This window comes from Triturus cristatus, chromosome 4_1 (genome assembly GCF_964204655.1).
Source record: "Triturus cristatus chromosome 4_1, aTriCri1.1, whole genome shotgun sequence".
Taxonomy (NCBI): Eukaryota; Metazoa; Chordata; class Amphibia; order Caudata; family Salamandridae; genus Triturus; species Triturus cristatus.
Genome location: NC_140585.1, coordinates 431,399,335 through 431,418,889, shown reverse-complemented (window position 1 = coordinate 431,418,889; position 19,555 = coordinate 431,399,335). Strand labels below are relative to the sequence as shown.

The 19,555-nt window shown below is 41.3% G+C and overlaps 1 protein-coding gene across 1 annotated transcript in view; it reads left to right on the top strand.

The window, feature by feature from the left end:
- Positions 1-19,555, top strand: part of CRACR2A (calcium release activated channel regulator 2A) — a 727,465-nt gene that overhangs the window by 355,693 nt on the left and 352,217 nt on the right. The window contains exon 5 of the mRNA XM_085652578.1: positions 10,829-10,975. Coding sequence (XP_085508704.1) covers positions 10,829-10,975 — 147 coding nt within the window. The remainder of the gene's footprint in view (positions 1-10,828; positions 10,976-19,555) is intronic.

The window sequence follows — 19,555 nt, the reverse complement described above, 5'->3', positions numbered from 1 at the left end:
CATGTTTCAAGGAGAGCACAAGCACTTTAGCATTGGTTAGCAATGGTAAAGTACACAGAATTCTAAAAGCCAACACAAAAAGCTATTGGGTTGTTTTGAGGAGGATGCCATCACTTCAGCAATGGATGATATCCACTCTCAACAATCTAGCTCGTCCAAGGAAAAAGAACGTACAATGGCTTAATCAGGAACTACTGTCGCTTAAAAGACAAAGTCAACAGTAAGAAAGAAAATGGAGGCATACATTTGGTGACCATGATAAAAAAACAGCTAAGGAATATCACGAAAAAAACACAAAGGGCCAAAAACCAGCTTTTATAGTAATTAGATCGAAATAGCTAAAAGTTCATTTAGAGAGATTTTTACTATAATGAGATCAACAACACACCCCAAAGCCTTAAAAGGGCATTCCCAATACACAAGAAATATGCAAACGGTTATATACTTTTTACTATGAAAAAAATAGGTAGACACAAGACTGTTTTTTCCCAGAGGCTAGGATACCCTACCAGTGGAAGAAGCAATTCCGACTTTTCCAGGTGTAGTCCATAGCCTCAATGAGTTTTCCCCCATCTCGCTGTAGGAAATGTTAAATCTAATCTCCATCTGCGAATCAGGTTTACCAATAATTCCATGTCCACCTTTATTCTGTAGTTTTGTGACCCTGTGATCAGCCTTGTTATCTGCGAATTAATGAATTTGTCAATTAGATCAGCCATTATTACAACTTTCTGGAAGTTAGCTGATGTCACCTCTATCTTGAAAAAGAGGGTGTAGCTCCAAATGTGCCAGCCACTTATAGACCAATTTCCTTATTACCAGCACCTGTACACATGTCTGAAAAATACATCAATTGTTAGCTGTCACACACTCATATATCAGAAGCATCCCAATTTAGGTTTCAGGCTGTCCACAGCACGGAATCAATTTTTTTGACAGTCTCGGAAAATGTGAAGAACATCTTAGAAAATGGTGGATGACAGCCTTGCTCCTTTTGGTCTTATCAGCAGTCTTTGACACCATATCACATTGAAAGTTGATTCTAAGACTGCGAGAGATCAGGATTAATTGACAGTTGATGGCATGTTTTACCATCACCCTTTCCAACAGATCACTGTTCATATCCACCTTACACATCCAGCTCTACTAAACTAAACTGGGGTGCCACAAGGGGGTCATAGTTAAGTACTACACTCTTCAACTTCTGTTTGAATCATTGGGAACCATAACTCACAACTTTCCTTTCAAGGTACTTTCTTATACAGATGATACTGAGATAATAGTATCATTCTCCAATAAGCTTGGCGCTTGCCAGGACAAATTTAAAGAATGCCTAGTGAAAAAAAAAGAAAAAAGTGCCTAGTGAAGGTTTTCTCTTGGATGAATGAGAACTATTTAAAACGTAATGAAGATACAACAGAAATCCTGACTGTTAGCAAAGAGCAGCAAGCGTGGACTAGCTAATGGTGGCCAAGTGAGTTGGGAATCCCAACTATACCAACTGACATAGTGAGAAATCTTGGGGTAGAATTTGATAATCAACGAGCATTTAAGAAGCAAATCAATGAGTTATTTGCATCTTGCTTTGGTATCATAATAACATTGGAAAAGGGCCTGGGGTTCCTTCATTTGGCTGCTAAGAAAATTGTAGTAGATGCCTTGATTATCTCAAGATGAGAGTCTTCTAATTCTTTGTATCTTGGACTTCCATCTTTATAGATGCTTATACTTCAGGTTATGCAGAATTCAACAACCAGGCTCCTGATTAATTGTTCTAGCAGTAATCAGTCTTTGCAAAGCTACCCATTGCTAGCCAAATTCAATTTGAGATTTTATGCCATTTCACCCTTACTCTATTACTTCATATTTTCTAGCATTGTTTCAGCTTCTTCAGTTTCACTATTCACAACTGTTCCTATAAACACCCTACTATTAGAAAACATTCTATGTAAGCAATGTTTGCTGAGCTTGAGCACTAGCTGTTTTTCGGGTTTTAATGATGTCACATTCTACTGGCACCTTCAGCACACACACACCTTCCTACAGCTAACCCAGTGGCTGCTAAGCTACTGTGATTGCACTAAGTGCCTGTAGATTGCAAATATTCTTAAATGGACTCATAATACCTACAGAACAGCACTGTCTGAAAACAGATGTGGGTATGTTTGTTACTTTGTTGATAATATACTAAGTGGATCAGAAATATTTCAGTTCTTTACAACAACGTTTCAATTGTAGCAAAAAATTGTGTCAGTCGTATACTTTAAACAGTAACCATACGCAATTTGAGCACTATATTCCAATGTAACTGCTTTTGTAGTGCTTAGAATAGAGGTTCCTTAATAAGATTTGGATCATATTACTGTCTCAGAGTATTATACAAACCTCTAGGTTTCACTCTATAACTTAATTTTATGGGTAGTATAGTGTTATTAGATATAAAGCAATACTTTTCTTCATAAAATAAAACACTGACTGCACATTGATAATATTAACCTTTATTCTTGTGTAGAATGTCCTTTGAATATTTAACCCACCTCACCTCCTACAGTATGCCTTGGACTATTTTATGTTGCAACCCTAAAATAGTCACATGTATGAGACCAGTTCTGTTTTATCCAATTTTGAGTCCTTATTACTATTGCCGTAGACACTAACAGAAATGAAAATAAATTTGCATACATACAAGCTTTTCCCCACTATATTTAAAGGAGAAACGACTTCATATCAAACTAATGATATAACAATCTGCTGTATCTTTTTTAAAATGAGAAGGTTTGTCTACTGAATAATTTTTTAAGAGTTTGCATAGTCGCCAGCTTTTTGTTTGCTTGTCCTTATTCATTAGCACTCACTACCCTGTAATAAAACTTGAAACAATTCTCTCCTAAAGTCCTTCCTCTGCGGTTGCAGTCCAGTATTAATTTTATTTACCTTTTACAGAAGAATGTACAATTTGAATGCTTATAACAAGGACCAGGAATTGCATAGTCACAAACTTTGTATGCCCACCACCTTTCAAGGACACCACCATCCCTGTGAATATCTTTGTTTTACAAATATGGAGTTCAAGTACAACACTCTAAGTTACACACTCCCATTTGTTTATCTCATCTAAAGGTAACATAATATATTGAAACCTTAAGCCACCACTGCCCGTCTAAAGTTACCAAAGTGGCTACTACATCACAACATGTCCAGTAAAATGACATTACTAAACTACTGAAATAGCAAACAAATACTACACTACCAGCTCCAAGTACTTATGAAACAAAGTGCCACATTAAACCAAAGCTATAGCGAGGAACAAACTGTTGATGGTATACACCAGTGTATATATACCGCCACTGATTCCATTTCCCTCTCTAATTAATAGTAAGGGATTCCTATACTTCAATGCAGACAATTCTACAGTAAGGAAGTAGTCATACATCACACATACAACATTACACACACTAGCATCCAGCTGTCTAAATAACAATTTTCAAAAGTATTTTACAAAATCTTCCACAATCAGAACACCAGTAATTAATGTTATTTAAAATTCACTTTCCCAGTTAATGACCTACTACATAACATTACACATTTTGATCTGGTAGCATATTATTGATTTTGTCTTTCATTACATTTTACTCATATACTACCTTTTTAGTTTCTAAATTAGTATATCTTTCTTAAGACTGTATCACAACAAATACAGAGTAATGCAATAAATTAAATACCTGTTGTATGTATACTATACACATCTCAAATGTAAATGCTCTCTTACCTTATGAAGCTTTTGAAAGTAATGAAAATAATAATACAAAACATCTTCTTAAGCAGATTCAGTCACATATGTAAACATCACGAACAGTCTGACTGTTGAACTTCGCCACCACCATCAGCCTCAGAGTAGAATTCAACTTCAAAAGGCAATGTGCAGATTGTTTGGTTCTTCAAGTTTATGGTTTAACAAAGAATTGCAGAGAATTTGTTTTTAAAATTTACTGGGAAACAAAACAGTTGGTTCACCTTGTTCTTATTTTACTAATTAGAACCAATACATATGTTGCCATGGAAACCAAATTAGAGCTTATTTTCACTTTCTAGTGAGGACAAAATGTCACCATGTAAAAACTGATCTTCATGACATGGGAACCTGAAAATGAATTGCTAATTCATGGAACAATCTTATCTGTATAAAACAAATATTACACAAATTACATTTCATAATGTATTGTAACAAAAATGAACCTGTTTTAATTCTACTCATTAAATAGTGACAAAATGAACTTATTTAAATTCTTTTTTTTTACTAAATCCACATCCTATCTATTAACTACCCCTTATTGTACCCTTTCTAAAAAAAAAAGCTAACAATCCAGATGCAATTCCTCACTTTAAAAACGTGTAATTTTTGTAATTATTAGTTATTAGGTATTTACAGAGCCTCTGCAGAGCCTAGGTAATATACCATGTTGTTATATAATGTTTGGGTGAGCTCCCCAGCTACAAATGTAAAAGAACCATGAATCCACAAATGTAAAACAGGTAACTATGTACTTAAACATGTTACTGTCAAACCATTCTCTTGAACTATATCGCAATGCTTTTCCTTCACTCCAGTGTAACAGATTCAATCACAGAGCGCTCCAAAACCTGTGTCAGCAAGACCTCAAGTGTCATATTTATTTGGCCGAACCCCCAAATCCCTGACTGTAGTCATGAGTGCTAGTATAGGTGAGTGTCAACCTATAGCTGAGTGGGCAGCCTCTGCTTTACTCTACTTTTATTTACTTTTTGGGTAGCCCCTCCGATTCACTGATTGTGGTCCTGAATAAAGGTACGGTGATTAGGGTCTGTGTATTACCTTGAATTTTCATTGGACACCCTCCGCCTCACTCTATGTTTTGGGTACGAGTGCTCCTTCAAACCCAGACTGTGGCCCTGAGTGCTGTTATGGGTAAATGGGGTGTGTGCATAAATCTTCTGAGGAACACCTCTGTGGTTGATTAGAAGAGTTTATTAGGTTTGTCTCATTGCAGTTTCACACAGTCTGTTTTGATGGAGTTGTTCATATGATTTAGTGTGTCCCTAACACATCTCTCTGCCACGTGCACAAACTGTACTGCAGTGCTTTACCTCCTCAAGACTTTCACGGATTCAGTCACATAAACTGCTAAAAGTATCTCAATGAGACTTCAATGCTTTCAGAGCCTGCCAATCCCCACACTTATATCCGAACACAACATTCCAGGAACATCACAGCAGCTTTCCTTACCTTAAACCCTCGCAGGGTGAGTGACACTACAAGTATAGGCTCTGGGTGTGTACCTTATTGTGTATGATAGCAGCAGTCCTGTTGCAGTTCTTTCTGACACTAATTCTGACTCCTCACAGTTTTCTGCTCTATTGCAGTTTGGCAAAGTTAATAACATTACAGTTCTGAAGATGTCTGATTGTGTCCCTTAGCGTTTAAATTAACAACATTATAGTCAGATGTACCCCTGAATGTCAGTCATGGTACATCATACTCTCTTTGCTTTCAATAAACGTTCAAACATTAAAGGCGGTCTCTTTGTTTATGTGTGTCACTGAGCCCTAAAATTACAGGTTGAATAACATTATTGTACCACACACTTTGGGTGCAACCCCAGCAACATCAATATGCTTCTCCTTCAATTATACTGTCACATAATCAGAGATGGTGTACTCGCAGGGATGTCTGAGTCTCATGGCTTTGCTGGCAATACTCTATCAAAAATAAATTGACATATCTTATGTTAGGCCTCCTACACAGCCATTAACTCTCTAAGTGCCATCCTTTCTTCCAAATAACACTACTGGGTGTGTCTGTAAGTATATCATATTAGGTTTTTCACCATTGCTGTTTCCACACAGGCTGTTTTGGTGAAATTGTTCAGAAGACTGAGTGTGCGCCTGCTATCTGGTGAGTGAGGATTTCCTAACACATCTACCAACCTTTTCCTTAAACTGAATTTTAGTGCTTTCCAAGACTATCACAGATTCAATCACAGGAGACCATTAAAAGTGTCTCACTGTCACCTCAAGGCTGTCAGAGACTCTGACTTGCTCACACATTATTGAGTTCACAGCATTTTTCCATTCATTAACCTATTACGCAGACAGTGACAGCACAATTCTACAAGACTCTGGGTGTGTGCTTGAATGTCTGGATAAGTGGATAATTTTTGATAATTCTCTCTGGCAGTCATTCTAAATATTTGCAGTGTATGTGTGCCCGCTTAGTCACATGTGCATCTGAATTGCAGTTTAAGAACTTCATGCTCAGTTTCCTGGCAGTAAACTTTCAATAAACTGCTAAGGAGTAAGAGACGATATCTCTGTTTCACTCAGGCCATGAGTGTCAGGGTGAATAACACTTTTGTACCCCATCTCTTAGTTTTTTTATTTTATTACAATGTCATAGCCTCAGAGATGGTGTACAAATAGATACGTCTGAGTCTCACTCTGATGTTGAGTATATTAGAGAGTGCCAATCTGCTAACACCCTAACAAGCACTACATTCGAAGTACATTACAGGAGCTTTGCTTTCATCACTCTTTCACGCAGACAGTGAGAGCACAATTCTACAAGACAATGGGTGCAGGGCTGAATAGTGGCAGGCCTGTATCAGTGGTCTCTGGCAGCCATTCTAACTGTTCAAGCCTCACTGAGTGTCATACTTCTAAAGATATTGTAGTGTTCAAATATAAATAAAGGCACTTTAATTTTGTAAAATAATGACTCCACAATCATATCAATAACTGATTTTTCTAAGTAAAATGAATTCTGACTTTGTAATCTCTGTCACACTTTTAGGCAGACTATGCAGTGCTCAGATTAACATTCAGAAAGACTCCCACCTCATATTCAGACTTTTATAATTATCCATGTGATAAACTCATTAATCAAATTAAACTTTGCATATGTCATCATCTAGACGTAGAACCCACCTTAACCTTATTTTTAAACCCTACTTTTATATGAGCCTCCATGCTTAAATTATAATATTAAATTAGAGATCACTTTTTTTGGCAATACTACCTGCAAACTAAAGCTTTCATTAAAATGCAGTAGCCCTTTCAGTTTAAACCAGCAGTAGCACCTCTCCTTCTACTGTGCACCATACATCAGGTGCTAAGGTCACCAGAGCAGATCTTGTTTTCAGTTTGCAGACATCTCAAAAGTTCACCAAGCATAGCCTGTTCCTCAGAACACTGGAACATACACATCAATGGTAGTTCCTGTTATCAACTCTTAAATCTAAACGAGTTGCTATACACTGTATGGTTTACAGTTCATGATGTGCCATTGCCATACTGACTACAGACTGTTATTTACAACCTAACATTACATTTTGTTCTACAGCAAACAATATACATACACATTAAAGCAGATTGATTTTCTATTCAAATTACCCTTCCTTTATGAACAATTACCATTCTACTTTAGCTCCTTTGCTGCAGCACACCAGGAGTACAGCATCGAGGGGCGGGGATGGATTCTTGGCCACGCCTTAGTCCAATGTTATCAAGAGTATACTAAATCTTGCGTCACTAAAAAGAGACTGAGGTTACCCAATGTGGGCATAGATGGTTAGGAAACTATGGGATGAAATGGCATGTTACTTTTTCTTTAGTTGAAAGTATTTAAAATTGTGGGCACCCTGGTGTTGGCACCGTTACACTTGGCATTTGTCATGGAAGGACATTTTGGAAAGTTGATGAAAGACCATACTCTTCCTTATTGATGCGGTCACAGGCACTGTGTGGATGCTGCCTCCAAACCTAAAGCCATCTGGTATTATTTCGAATCTTCCTTGTTTTTTAAGCTTATGGCTGCTTTTTATTACAATACCAATTTCCTAACTTAGCTTATTTCCTTATTCTACATAAATTGAGCTCCATATTTCCTACTTACCACATAGAGACTGAAATCAAGTGGTGCAACATCCTGGGGGTGGATGCCGCACCACTTGATCACAGCTGACTCCATGTTCCCATTGCAGGATTACCAGACATGGGAATACTAGGCTTGATTTTTCTGGGCAAAAAACAACCAATAATTTTGAATGTGGGTCCTAGGGCCTGCTGGTAGGAAACACCCCAACCTCCAACCAATCCACTTCAACACTACACCATGAGCATGAAACATTGCCCCAGCTGGTACAAGTCCTGAGGGGATCCCCCGACCCTACTACTAGACAGTGACACCGTCTACCCATTTTCCATCAGCTTAAAGCAGGTGGTAAAAACAAGTGGAAAAGGGCCCTGATGGATATCTGTGTGCATATTCTGATTTGATAAAGGTGTCTCTGTAGGGTAGTCCGATATTAGAGTGGGGATACTGCCTGGAGATATTATTCTGGCTACCCATTCTATCCGCAGCTGAATCCGTTTGAATTGTAACCAAATATATAATTGTCTGTGTACAGAATCCTAGCAATGACCCAAATTTAATGTTTAAAAACGTATCATAAAATGCATGTAATCAAAAGATGCATAAAAAATAAATTATTTTGGAAATAAGAATCACTTTTAGCAGCGCTGTAAAGGTACTGCTCTAAAATGTAGGGTTTTCATGGGGAGTGTGCTTGTGTACTCTGTACATTTATAAGCATTTACAAGCTGCAGGTTTTGTGAAATACCCACTATGCAGTTAGTCCAATGTGGTCGTGTCACATGGTGGGGCAGGACTGGAAAAATAGAAAAAGTTCACTCACCAGCTTGTACAGAACTCCCAGACTATTGTGGCTTGCCTGTCTTCCTGTGATTACATGTTAACCCTAGGCCATATTTAGAAGTTGATGGATGGTACTCTGTCCGTCAGGGTGGCAGAGGAAATTAAGTCTGCCACCCTGGCAGACTTCTATCTGCCAAATTTAGAGATTGCTTCTGGCATATTGATGATCTGTGTACCTTGACAGGAAGCACAGTCACAGCGATTCCAGTCAAGGTACAAAAAATGTGACAATCACCATCGGCTTTGGTGGCCATCCAACTAACTTTGACACATTTTGTTTTTTTAGAAACAAACTCCCAGTTTGCTATTTTAAAACAAAAAAATAATGAACCCCACACACACACACCCAGGAAGTTTCTCAGTAGGTGTTGTAATCATTTCTTTTTTGTGTTGCTCGCCAAAGGTTTTAGCTGAGACAGAGTACCAGGCTGGCAAACACATGGGTGCCGATTACGATCCGGTAAAAAATTTCCCCGTGCAACTCGCATCCGGTCTTTTTACGGTACGAATCGTACAAGTGCCGTACGAACTGGCAATCACGATTCGCATGGTAAAAAGTCCATACGAACCGCATTGGGAATCATTCCCCACACGTCCTCGGGTCGGAAAATGTGTCCGACACGTCCTCGTACGATTTACCGTACAAATGTAAAAGGTGAAGTCCGACCGAGGAATCACGATCCATCCCGTGCGTCCGAGGTTACAACCGGATGGAAAAAACACCGTCCGCACCGAACTCCCATAGCAACCATGGAGACGTGCCCACATACGCGCCGACCCCCCCCAGCCCCCGTACGTACGCGCCGACCCCCCCCCAGCCCCCGTACGTACGCGCCGAACCCCCCGTGTACGTTCGAGTCGTACCCCCACCCGTGTATGTACGGTGCGTACCCCCAGCGCGAAGCGCTGGGGGTACGCACCGTACATACACGGTTGGGGGTACGACTCGAACGTACACGGGGGGTTCGACTCGAACGTACACGGGGGGTTCGACTCGAACGTACACGGGGGTACGCACCGTACATACACGGGTGGGGGTACGACTCGAACGTACATGGGGGGGTTCGACTCGAACGTACACGGGGGGGTTCGACTCGAACGTACACGGGGGTACCCACCGTACATACACGGGTGGGGGTACGACTCGAACGTACACGGGGGGGTTCGACTCGAACGTACACGGGGGTACGCACCGTACATACACGGGTGGGGGTATGACTCGAACGTACACGGGGGGTTCGACTCGAACGTACATGGGGGGGTTCGACTCGAACGTACACGGGGGTACGCACCGTACATACACGGGTGGGGGTACGACTCGAACGTACACGGGGGTTCGACTCGAATGTACGGGGGCTGGGGGGGGTCGGCGCGTACGTACTGGGGCTGGGGGGGGTCGGCGCGTACGTACGGGGGCTGGGGGGGGTCGGCGCGTACGTACGGGGGCTGGGGGGGGTCGGCGCGTACGTACGGGGGCTGGGGGGGGTACGGTGCGTACCGGGCCACCTACTCTGGTCGATTCGCGCCGTACTTCGCTTTTCTGGCACTTTTTGGGTGCCGTGAAAATATTGCCGTCCGGACTGCTGTCGGTTCGAATCGTAATTCCTGGGTCGTGAAACGCTGCCTGAAAGCGTACCGACGTCACGTCGCAGCATTCCCGGATCACATTCGTATGTATATTTTCGTCGGTCGGTGTTTTTTACGATTCGTACGGAAATGGTGTTTCCGTGCGAATCGTAATTCCATGTTTGTAAAGTTTTACGACCGGGTACGAGTCGGACGGGGAAAACGCTCCGACCGACGGTTCGTACCCGGTTTTTACCGGATCGTAATCGGCACCTAAATCACCCCCAGTGCCTACAATCATTTTAGTTATTTTTATTATTTCAATTACTACAAAATGCACTGGAAACTTTGTGCATTGAACCCAACAATTTTAGATTGCCAAAAAAAGACACAGATTTAAAATATGGACACATTTTTAGTTCCCATGTTGTTTGTTAGTTTTCTTTTAAGGAGCAGACTGTTCAATATTGACTCCATTAAAGGCAACTTAATCAATTTTCTTTTGAATTACAGTGAAACTAATATCAAAACGCTTTGGACAAGGCTAAGGAAAGATGAACCTCAATTACTTCCCAGTTTTGAAGAGTTCCTGACGAGAATATTCTCCCAACTCCACGAAGCAAATGATGAGAAGAACGAGCTTGAAAGTGCCCTTAAAAAGTCTGTACTCATTTATTTGTATCTACCTTGTGTTTCGTTTTCAGTTTTTGAAATTGCAATGAAAATTGGTTTAAAATATTATGACTTCCAATTGTTTTTAAAATTAGAATCTGTTATTGATTTTGAGTTGCATTGATGGTAAAAATGTATTCTAAGTTTTTCCTACAGATAAGTGAACCTTGAGCTGTTCTCATAGCTTTAGAGGCCTGAAATAGTCTGAAAAGTCACACTTGTAGGGTGATATGGTTAGTAGTTGTGTTGATTCTGTCACTGGGGGTGATGGCAGGGTCAAGGGTTGGTGCAAGCTGCAGTTACCACCTGTCAGAGTGGGACCGCCATCTTAATTGCCGCACTAGCTCTCCTGAGGGGTGGTATTTAAGTCAAGGCTGGAGCGTACAGGCAACGCTTTGTACACTCACTACCAGCAGTATTTTCACGCAATCTGGGAGTTTATAATCGTTTTTAGCCTAACTGTGTCCAATCTTTTTTAAATTTCCCTTTGCTTACCGCATTTGCAATGTTTTAATCTTTCCTTTGTTTTGACCGCATTTTGTACTTTGGGCAGTTCCTGCCTGTCAGAGCGGGATTGGCATCTTTGTTGCCGCACTAGCTCTCCTGAGGGGCGGTATTTAAGTCAAGGTATCTAGCAATAACGCCAGCATGCCGAAGGCGTGCCTAAGTCAAGCCTGTTCGCGCCCAGATCGCACTGAGTGCTAGAACCCCAACCCATTTTTCCGCAAAGATATCCCCGCAGTTACTGTACTCCAGGGATGAACACTTGACCGTGAACACCTTAGCTTAGAATTCCTCATGCATGATGTTTGGCCCAAAAATAAAGTTAGATATGTCGAGTTGTGATGAGTGTGAGTTCGGATTAAGGAATTCTATATTGCGCCACAAAGAGGTATATGGACAAACTTTAACAGATAGTGTCATCTCATATAAACCTGTGTTGTAGTTGCGCTGCATAATGCTAAGTAGCTAGTAAAGCACAAACTAGATTTTATCAATTTTACTGAAGCGCACAAGCCAGCCATTGTGTTTGTTACTGAAGCGTGGGTTGATGCTGCCTGTGGGCTGGACCTGGTTCTAGCTGTCCCAGAGGGGCTTTCCATCTCTAGGCTGGATAGAATTGGAAGGAAGGGTGGGGGGGTGATTATATACCACAATCAGCTCCTTGCTTCATTCTCAACTATGTCGGTCAGCCCTGAGTGTGAACTTCACTTCCAAATGGAACTTACCAAGACTCTTTTACAGGAATTCTTTCTCTATCGTCCTCCTGGACCAAGAGCCTCTTTCATACAGACCCTCAGCCCTTTATTAGAATCAAGCCCGATTTCAGCAAGTTTTACTGTTTTGGGAATTTTAACATTTTATTTAGAAGACACTGCAGACAAGGACACTGAGCCTTTAGTTGACTTTATGACTAGTGTTGGTCTATTGCAGAGAGCGGAGGCACCCACTCATGCTGCTGACCACACGCTGGATGGCATCTTTACAGATAACCCCTTACTTACCGTTACAGTCTCTTTATCATTTACTTGGTTTGATCACAGAGCAGTCTTATTTGAAACTGACCTACCTCATAGTCAGTCAAGAAGTCTTACTACCCATAAAACCATCAATGGCTGAGCCTGGCACAAAATTAATCCAGCTACATTTAATTGCTCATTGTCCAAATCCAAGCCCTTTGATGCTAGGGCCTTGGATGAAACCATACTAGCCTATTCTATTTGGGCCATCCAGCAATAGGCCTACCTGCCCCTAAAAAATACTTGGACCAAGCGGAGAAATATTCTAACAAATTCATTATATTCAGAGAAATTAAGAGCTCTGAATTAGCGCAACAAGAGACAAGAGCGCAAGTGGAGGAAAAGCTATAATCCTTCTGAAAGAGAGACCTATAAACAATACATTGTGGAATAAAAAACATCAGATTTAAAGGAGAAATCATTATTTTGTTTATTAGATACAGACCTCAAAAAAATTATCAAAAGAGCTTTTTAGGGCGGTATAATCATTGGCTAACCTGCCGAGAAAAATCTTGACAATTGCACCCAAACCTTTTGTAATTTCCTGGCTGATTTTATTCGGACAAAAGTGGAAGATTTTTTAACACCTTTACAGTGAATACTCATGCTGCTATTGTTGGTCAGGATGAAAATTGCACACCTGGCAATACAGAATTCCTATGCTCCTTTGAGGAATCCAAACTTACCCGTGATCCTGAAGTCGGGCCCGCCTTCTGCCGACCAGAGCCCGGATTCCTCCTGTAGAAAAAAGACCAGGACATGCATTAACCCTCCTTATGTAACACCCGACTATCACATGTTGCTACAGCAGGACAAGGATTGGAAGTGAGGGAAGCCCAGAAGGAGGAGCTGACACCGGAAGAGACAAGAGAGGAACAGAGAAAAAGGACCAAAAGGGAGGAGGAGGAGATCCTTTTACCTACCTGGAAGAGCCAAAGGAACCCGCAGTGTTTCCATGAACCAGCCAGACCGACCCTGACAAGGAGGAAGGACCCAGAGAGGACAATGAAGCTGAAGATGATCCAGAATGGTAGAGCAAAGACTGGTGGAGCCCTCTGGAGGACGCAGAAATGCTGCTGCAACTCTGGAGAGTTGCAGCATAGCGGGTAGGTGATTACAGGACGGGTGATCAGGGGTTCGGGGAGGAAGGTCACCGGATTTTCAGTAATCTCTAACGCTGATGATACACAAATTGTGGCATCATTAGCTAGCAACCCGGAGGACCCAGCTAGTAAAGTTAACAACTGTATTAGGCAAGTCGATAAATGTATGAGAACCAAATGTCTAAAAATTGAACTCCGGTAAAACTGAAGTTCTTCTTCTAGGCAATGACACCACCTTCTGGACAACCAGCTGGGGGCCTCAAGAGTTAGGCACATTCCCCACTCTAGTGACACGAAACTGTCATATGGAGACCAGTTCAATGCAATATCCTGCTCTGTATTTCTCATTCTGAAGATCATTAATAGAATCTGTCCTTTTATTCTGACTGATCTTCGAAAAATGGTAGTGGCCTCCCTGGCTCCATCAAGATTGGATTACTGCAACGCCTTGATCCTGAACATACAGCAAAGACACCTCCACAAAATACACACCCTGCAGAAGAGGCTTCTAATGGGGATCCCCAAGCTCCAATTAACCCCCCATGCGCTGGCTAAGTTTTATTGGCTGCCCGTAAAAAGGAAGAAAGAATTCAAGGTTCTCTGCATTGCCTAGACTTTACACGACTCTGGCCCTGACTTTCTTAGGAAAAGTGTATCTGGCATGTTCCTTCCAGGAGGATTTGCTCCTCTTCAGCCAGATATAGGACAGGCCCTAAGTTTAGAAAAGCTTCTTGGGGTGGTAGAAGTTTCACGTTTGGCACTGACAAACTATGAAACTCCCTCCCCCTTGAGGTGAAGCTAAGCCCCACGCTGCACTCTTTTAGAAAGTCACTAAAAACCTCGCTCTTTGCCAAAGAAGTAAAGCCTTCTGGCATTCAGTTTGTTAGCAGCGCCAAGATGCCTCTGGGCATTCATTTGTGCTGTATAAGCTTTCATTTCAGCTGTAGTACAAATTAAGCACAGAGGAGGACATATGCAAGGAAGTTAACGGGCATGCAATATATATCTAACCATTCCATAATATAAAATAACCCCATTTGAAATGTACTAGCTTGGCTAATAAAGGACCTGCAAGTGAATGAATATTGTACCCTGACATCTGATGTTTAAGTGCATGTCCCTGGGAAAACTCAATTTCTCTGCTGCGCTGCATACTTAGAGAGAACTGTGCCCTCAGAAAGGGTCTTTGAAATACTTAATGATCAATAGTTTTACTAAAACAGTGTAAATAAATCCTCCATTTCCACTGTTAACTATGTCTATATTGGCTCTTTGGGGATTTACCACAAGTTTAACAATAAAAGTGAAAGGTAGTTTGGGCTGTGCTTTCCCACCAATTGCCTGGTTGCTTAAGTAACCGGGGACCAGTAGTCACGGATATGCAGATACATAGCCCGTGTTAAGCGTCTTTTGCTCAGAAATCCCTTTGCATTCGAACAGGTTGTTCTGTTCTACATTGTCGATATCCCATTTACTCTTCCATTCATCTCTTACTTGCTTGCCAAGGGAGACATCTTAATGTTGTTCCTTAATGACATGTACTGTTTATGAAGTACTGTATTTCTGTTCAGGTTTCTCCGAACTCTAATGACTACATATGGCATTTATCAGGAATGACTTCAAAGTATGTGCTTCAGCTCAAGCATCCTTGTAGAAAATCTATTTAATTATCTCTGAGGTGTTCTTTCTTCCAGTAAATTATGGGTGTGTGTCATACCATGGCAATTTTAACTCATTATGAATTAATGCCAGAATACTTGTAAAGTGCCTCAGTTTGCGTTTGTTTATTAATCATCTATATTTAGACATATAGTTATATTGAGATTCATGATGACATATATCATATGCTAGTATACGTTATGCGCCAACAGGTTTTCTAGGGCTGGTGGGTGTGGAATGCTACATCATGGCGGCAGCGCTGCAGACTCTCAGATTCACAGGAAAAACAATCCGAGGCTTGCATCGTGTGATGGATCGAGTGGACCATCACATACATGTATCCTTGTAGGGGCCTGAGCTGTACTCTCATGCACCAAAGTCCAGCCAACCAGCAGGTCGTAAACTCACAGTCATGGTGTGAACCAAAGTGCAGGGCTTGCATCACAGCCAGACACAATGCTCTAAAGCACCCTGGTGATCAGCTTATTACAGGTCTTGGACTTTTGCTGCAATTGCAGCTTGGATGATGAAAGGTGAAGGGGACCTTGGGTCATACCAGTGCAAAAACTGCAGGAACAACCTTTTAGTTGTCTATGTGTGAGTGGGCAGGGCAATTGTGTGATTTGTGTGCATGCACTCATGAAAGAATGGGTGTGTCTGCATGTGTCTTGGTTTGTGTGTATGTGCATGTGTGCGCCTGTGTGAGAGAGAGCAAGTATCCAGGTATCTGTGGTTCACTGCCTCATGGTGTCCAATCCTAGTAGCCACCAGAATGACAACAAAGGGCTATCAGTGACTTCTTGTGTTCTATAAATCTGACAGGGACATTGCAATATTTGTACGGCCCGCACATCGCATAATAGATAAACCTAGAATATCTTGAAACCTAAAACTAATCAATCAGAGCATGACAAGCTCAATTAAGTAAGCAAAAACACATGAACGCCAGAGGCTAGGCTGATAAGAAACAGCTATACATAACCATAAAAATGTCCTGATAATATATGCTTATCTGAAACATTCTTACTAATCTTGTTAAGAAAATGTGTTAATGCAACCAAAATATATGCCTGTAAACAGCAAGAATAGGGGAGCCGACACATGGTCTGTCCAGTTTGTGGTGATAAAAGACTGCAAGCCACCAAGCTTTAAAAGAAATATTTGAGGAATATTTCCCATTGGTTCTTATTTGTTCCATTAATGTTCTTCCTTGTGGATAAGCGCTCTGAGTAAGTTGAAAGGGTTTAGGATGCTTTGAAGGTTGTAACTTCAAATCTGGCAAAGTAACTTATATCACAGTTTATAACGCATGGTGTGATTTAACTCAGGTGGATGGAAGGCTGTGTGGGGGCTGGCACTGATGGACTTCAAAGCATGGTTTGATCCTCAGATATAGTCTTTCTTCTTCATGCTGCTGTGTTGTTTGACACTTGCCTTTTGGAGTGGAGAAAGACATTCAAAATACACTTTATAACATAGAATCACCACCGCAAAGCTAGATATTTATAAATGCAGAACCATGATTCTGTGGTAGTCCTTCCTCTGCTATAAATAGCTGGGAATGGCAAAATGCGTGGAGAAATCGTGGTGGAAAGATCCTTCTTTCTCCACACATTCTTGGCTTCTTCCCTTTAATGTTCTCACCTTGTTTAGATAAACCAACCTCCTTTTCCACGGAACAGTGGTCATGGTTGTAACATGAGGAGAAATTCTAAGCCCCACCGCATTATAAACCAGGGTGCGTGTCCGATTATGTTTATCAGATTTATCAACAACTGTATGCTCCTAAAGACTTCTTAAGGATGCGTGATTTAATTCTCGACAGAGACAGTGTGAGGATTAAGGGGTAGGATCAATAGTCCCAGCCATCATTTTCACTGCTGTGATAGATACAATATGTTTTCTGGTGCAAGACACCTGGACACAAGTCTCTTGAGTACTGTAAATGATTATGGCGTAGAAGGCTAGCAGAGTGCTAGACTCTGGTAGGGGGGGCCACATAAACATTAACAATGGGGGGGTCATACAAGAGCCCTGCGGCACCCCCTTAGTAAGCTTCAAAGTATGGGAACGAAAAGGACCTAACTTAATCATCTGAGTGCGCTGACTTAAAAAACTTGCAAGCCACTTGAGTGCCTGTCCCTGCAGACCAGATTCTCCCAATTGATGGATCAGTTTCTGGTGAGAGACAGTATCAAAGGCTGCTATCAGATCTGCCTTGTTGTTATCCAGAGACATTCTAATATAATCTGTGACACCAATGAGAGTGGTTTCTGTAGAGTGGTGGGGTCTGAATCCAGACTGAGAGGGGTTGAGGGTTCCATTAGATTCAAGGTAACCCATCAGTTGGGTGTTGACGTACCCTTCCACCATTTTGCTCAAAAGCGGCAAGAGCGAAATAGGGCGATAGTTAGCAATCACCTTTTTCTTAATAGGTAGCACCTGAGCAGCCTTCCATTCAAGTGGGAGTACACCCTCACTCAAAGGAGTGTTAAGGATGTCACAAATAGCGGGAGTCAAGAGAGGGGTAAGTAAGGCAAACACATATGCTGGCATAACATCAAGGGAGAACCTGATTTCACCGTTCTCAACATGGCTTCTGCCTGGGATATCTGTATCGCATTGAAGTGTCGAAGGCCAGTCACAGACAATCTCAAGGTAGAAGGCAGTAAATTAGATGAATTCAAGGAATTAGAGACCTGGGAGAATTCATCATAGATTAAGTTTATTTTTTCATCAAAGTAGTTAGCTATGTTGTCACATAGTACTTGGGAAGGGGGAATTTGAACATTACAAGCAGTAGGGTTGGTGAAAGTGTTGAGAATTTTATAAAGTTTCTTGGTTGAGTTGCCCGCTTGATTGAGCTTTAAAATTACTTGGGCTTTTCATGCCTTTCTTGGGTTCTTATGGTGGGAGGTAAGAGCTTTTTTAAAGTTAAATTTCTCTCCGCTTTCCGTATGGGTTTTGCGCCAAAGTTTTTCCAGGTTTTTGCATTTGGATTTTCATTACGTAAGTCCTGGGTGTACCAAGCTGCACACTGTTAATGACTGTTGGTTTGTTGTAGTTTTAAGGGGGCGAGAGTGTTAATCACCGTAGTTAAAGACTCATTAAAGAGCCTAAGCTTTTGTGAATGTCCATATGCTCATCAAATGTTGGAGGCACAACGTTTTTGTTAAAGGCAAAGAATAACTTTATGCCATTGTCTTTTGTGACTATGTTGTTGGGACGCAGGGGCTTGAGTTCTAAAACAGCCCTTAATCTGAAACGGAATCAAAGAATGGTCTGACCAAATCACAGGGAGAGGGGGATCAGAAAATATATAGGGTTAGTTAGTGAGCAAGATGTCCAACTTATGACCCGCCAAATGGGTAGGGCTTGTATTGACCTTTGCAAAGCCCAATGCCGCTATATCGGACAAAAAATTAGCCGCATCTTTGTTCTCACTGTCTTCGTCATAGATATTAAAATCCCCCAATAACAGGAAGTGTTGAGAGGTAATCGTATGAGGGGCAATCTTATCCATCATTTTTAATTAGCATCTTTAAGTGGGCCAGAGTGGCGACATATAAGAGCACCCTTTAGACTGTTCTGAGGGGTTAAGTCAGTTTTACAAATACAAATTTCCATTTCATTATCGGAGATGGAGTCGATAACGGATACTTTCAGCCCATCTTTATACACGATGGCAACACTTACTCTGTCCAGTCTATGGATCCGATATTTATCAGGAAGGGCAAGAGCAATATCAGGTAGTGAGTGAGGCTTAAGCCATGTCTCCGTTAGGAAGCCAAAGTCTGGGGATGCTGTTTCATAGTGTTGAGTGCGAGAGCACCCATGCACACAAATAGTTATGTTGGCATGGTGTGGCCTAAATTGCTACATTCTCAAGTCATGGTTCTCTCTGTTTTTCTAAAGAGCGCTGTCTGCAGCACTCGCACCAGCGCACTTTATTTTACGTGATAATGATAGAGTGATTTCTTGAAAGATAATCAAGTAAATGTGCACATTGTTTCAACGCCAGGTAACTGATCCTATTTTATTTGTATGCTCTCTTTGATGACGCCAAGGCTTTGAGCAAGGTGTGAAACCACAGCCTATTCAAATATCAGATAAACACAGAGGGATTGACTATCTGACTGTGTTAGATCAAAGGCTTAATAGCATAATGGAGCGCTACCTCTAGAAAGGTGTTTATGAATATTATCTGGAAAATCCATAATTAACCTTTTTTAAAGTAGTAAATGATCTTACAACCTTTTTGAGTGGAATGACCTAAATATGACTGA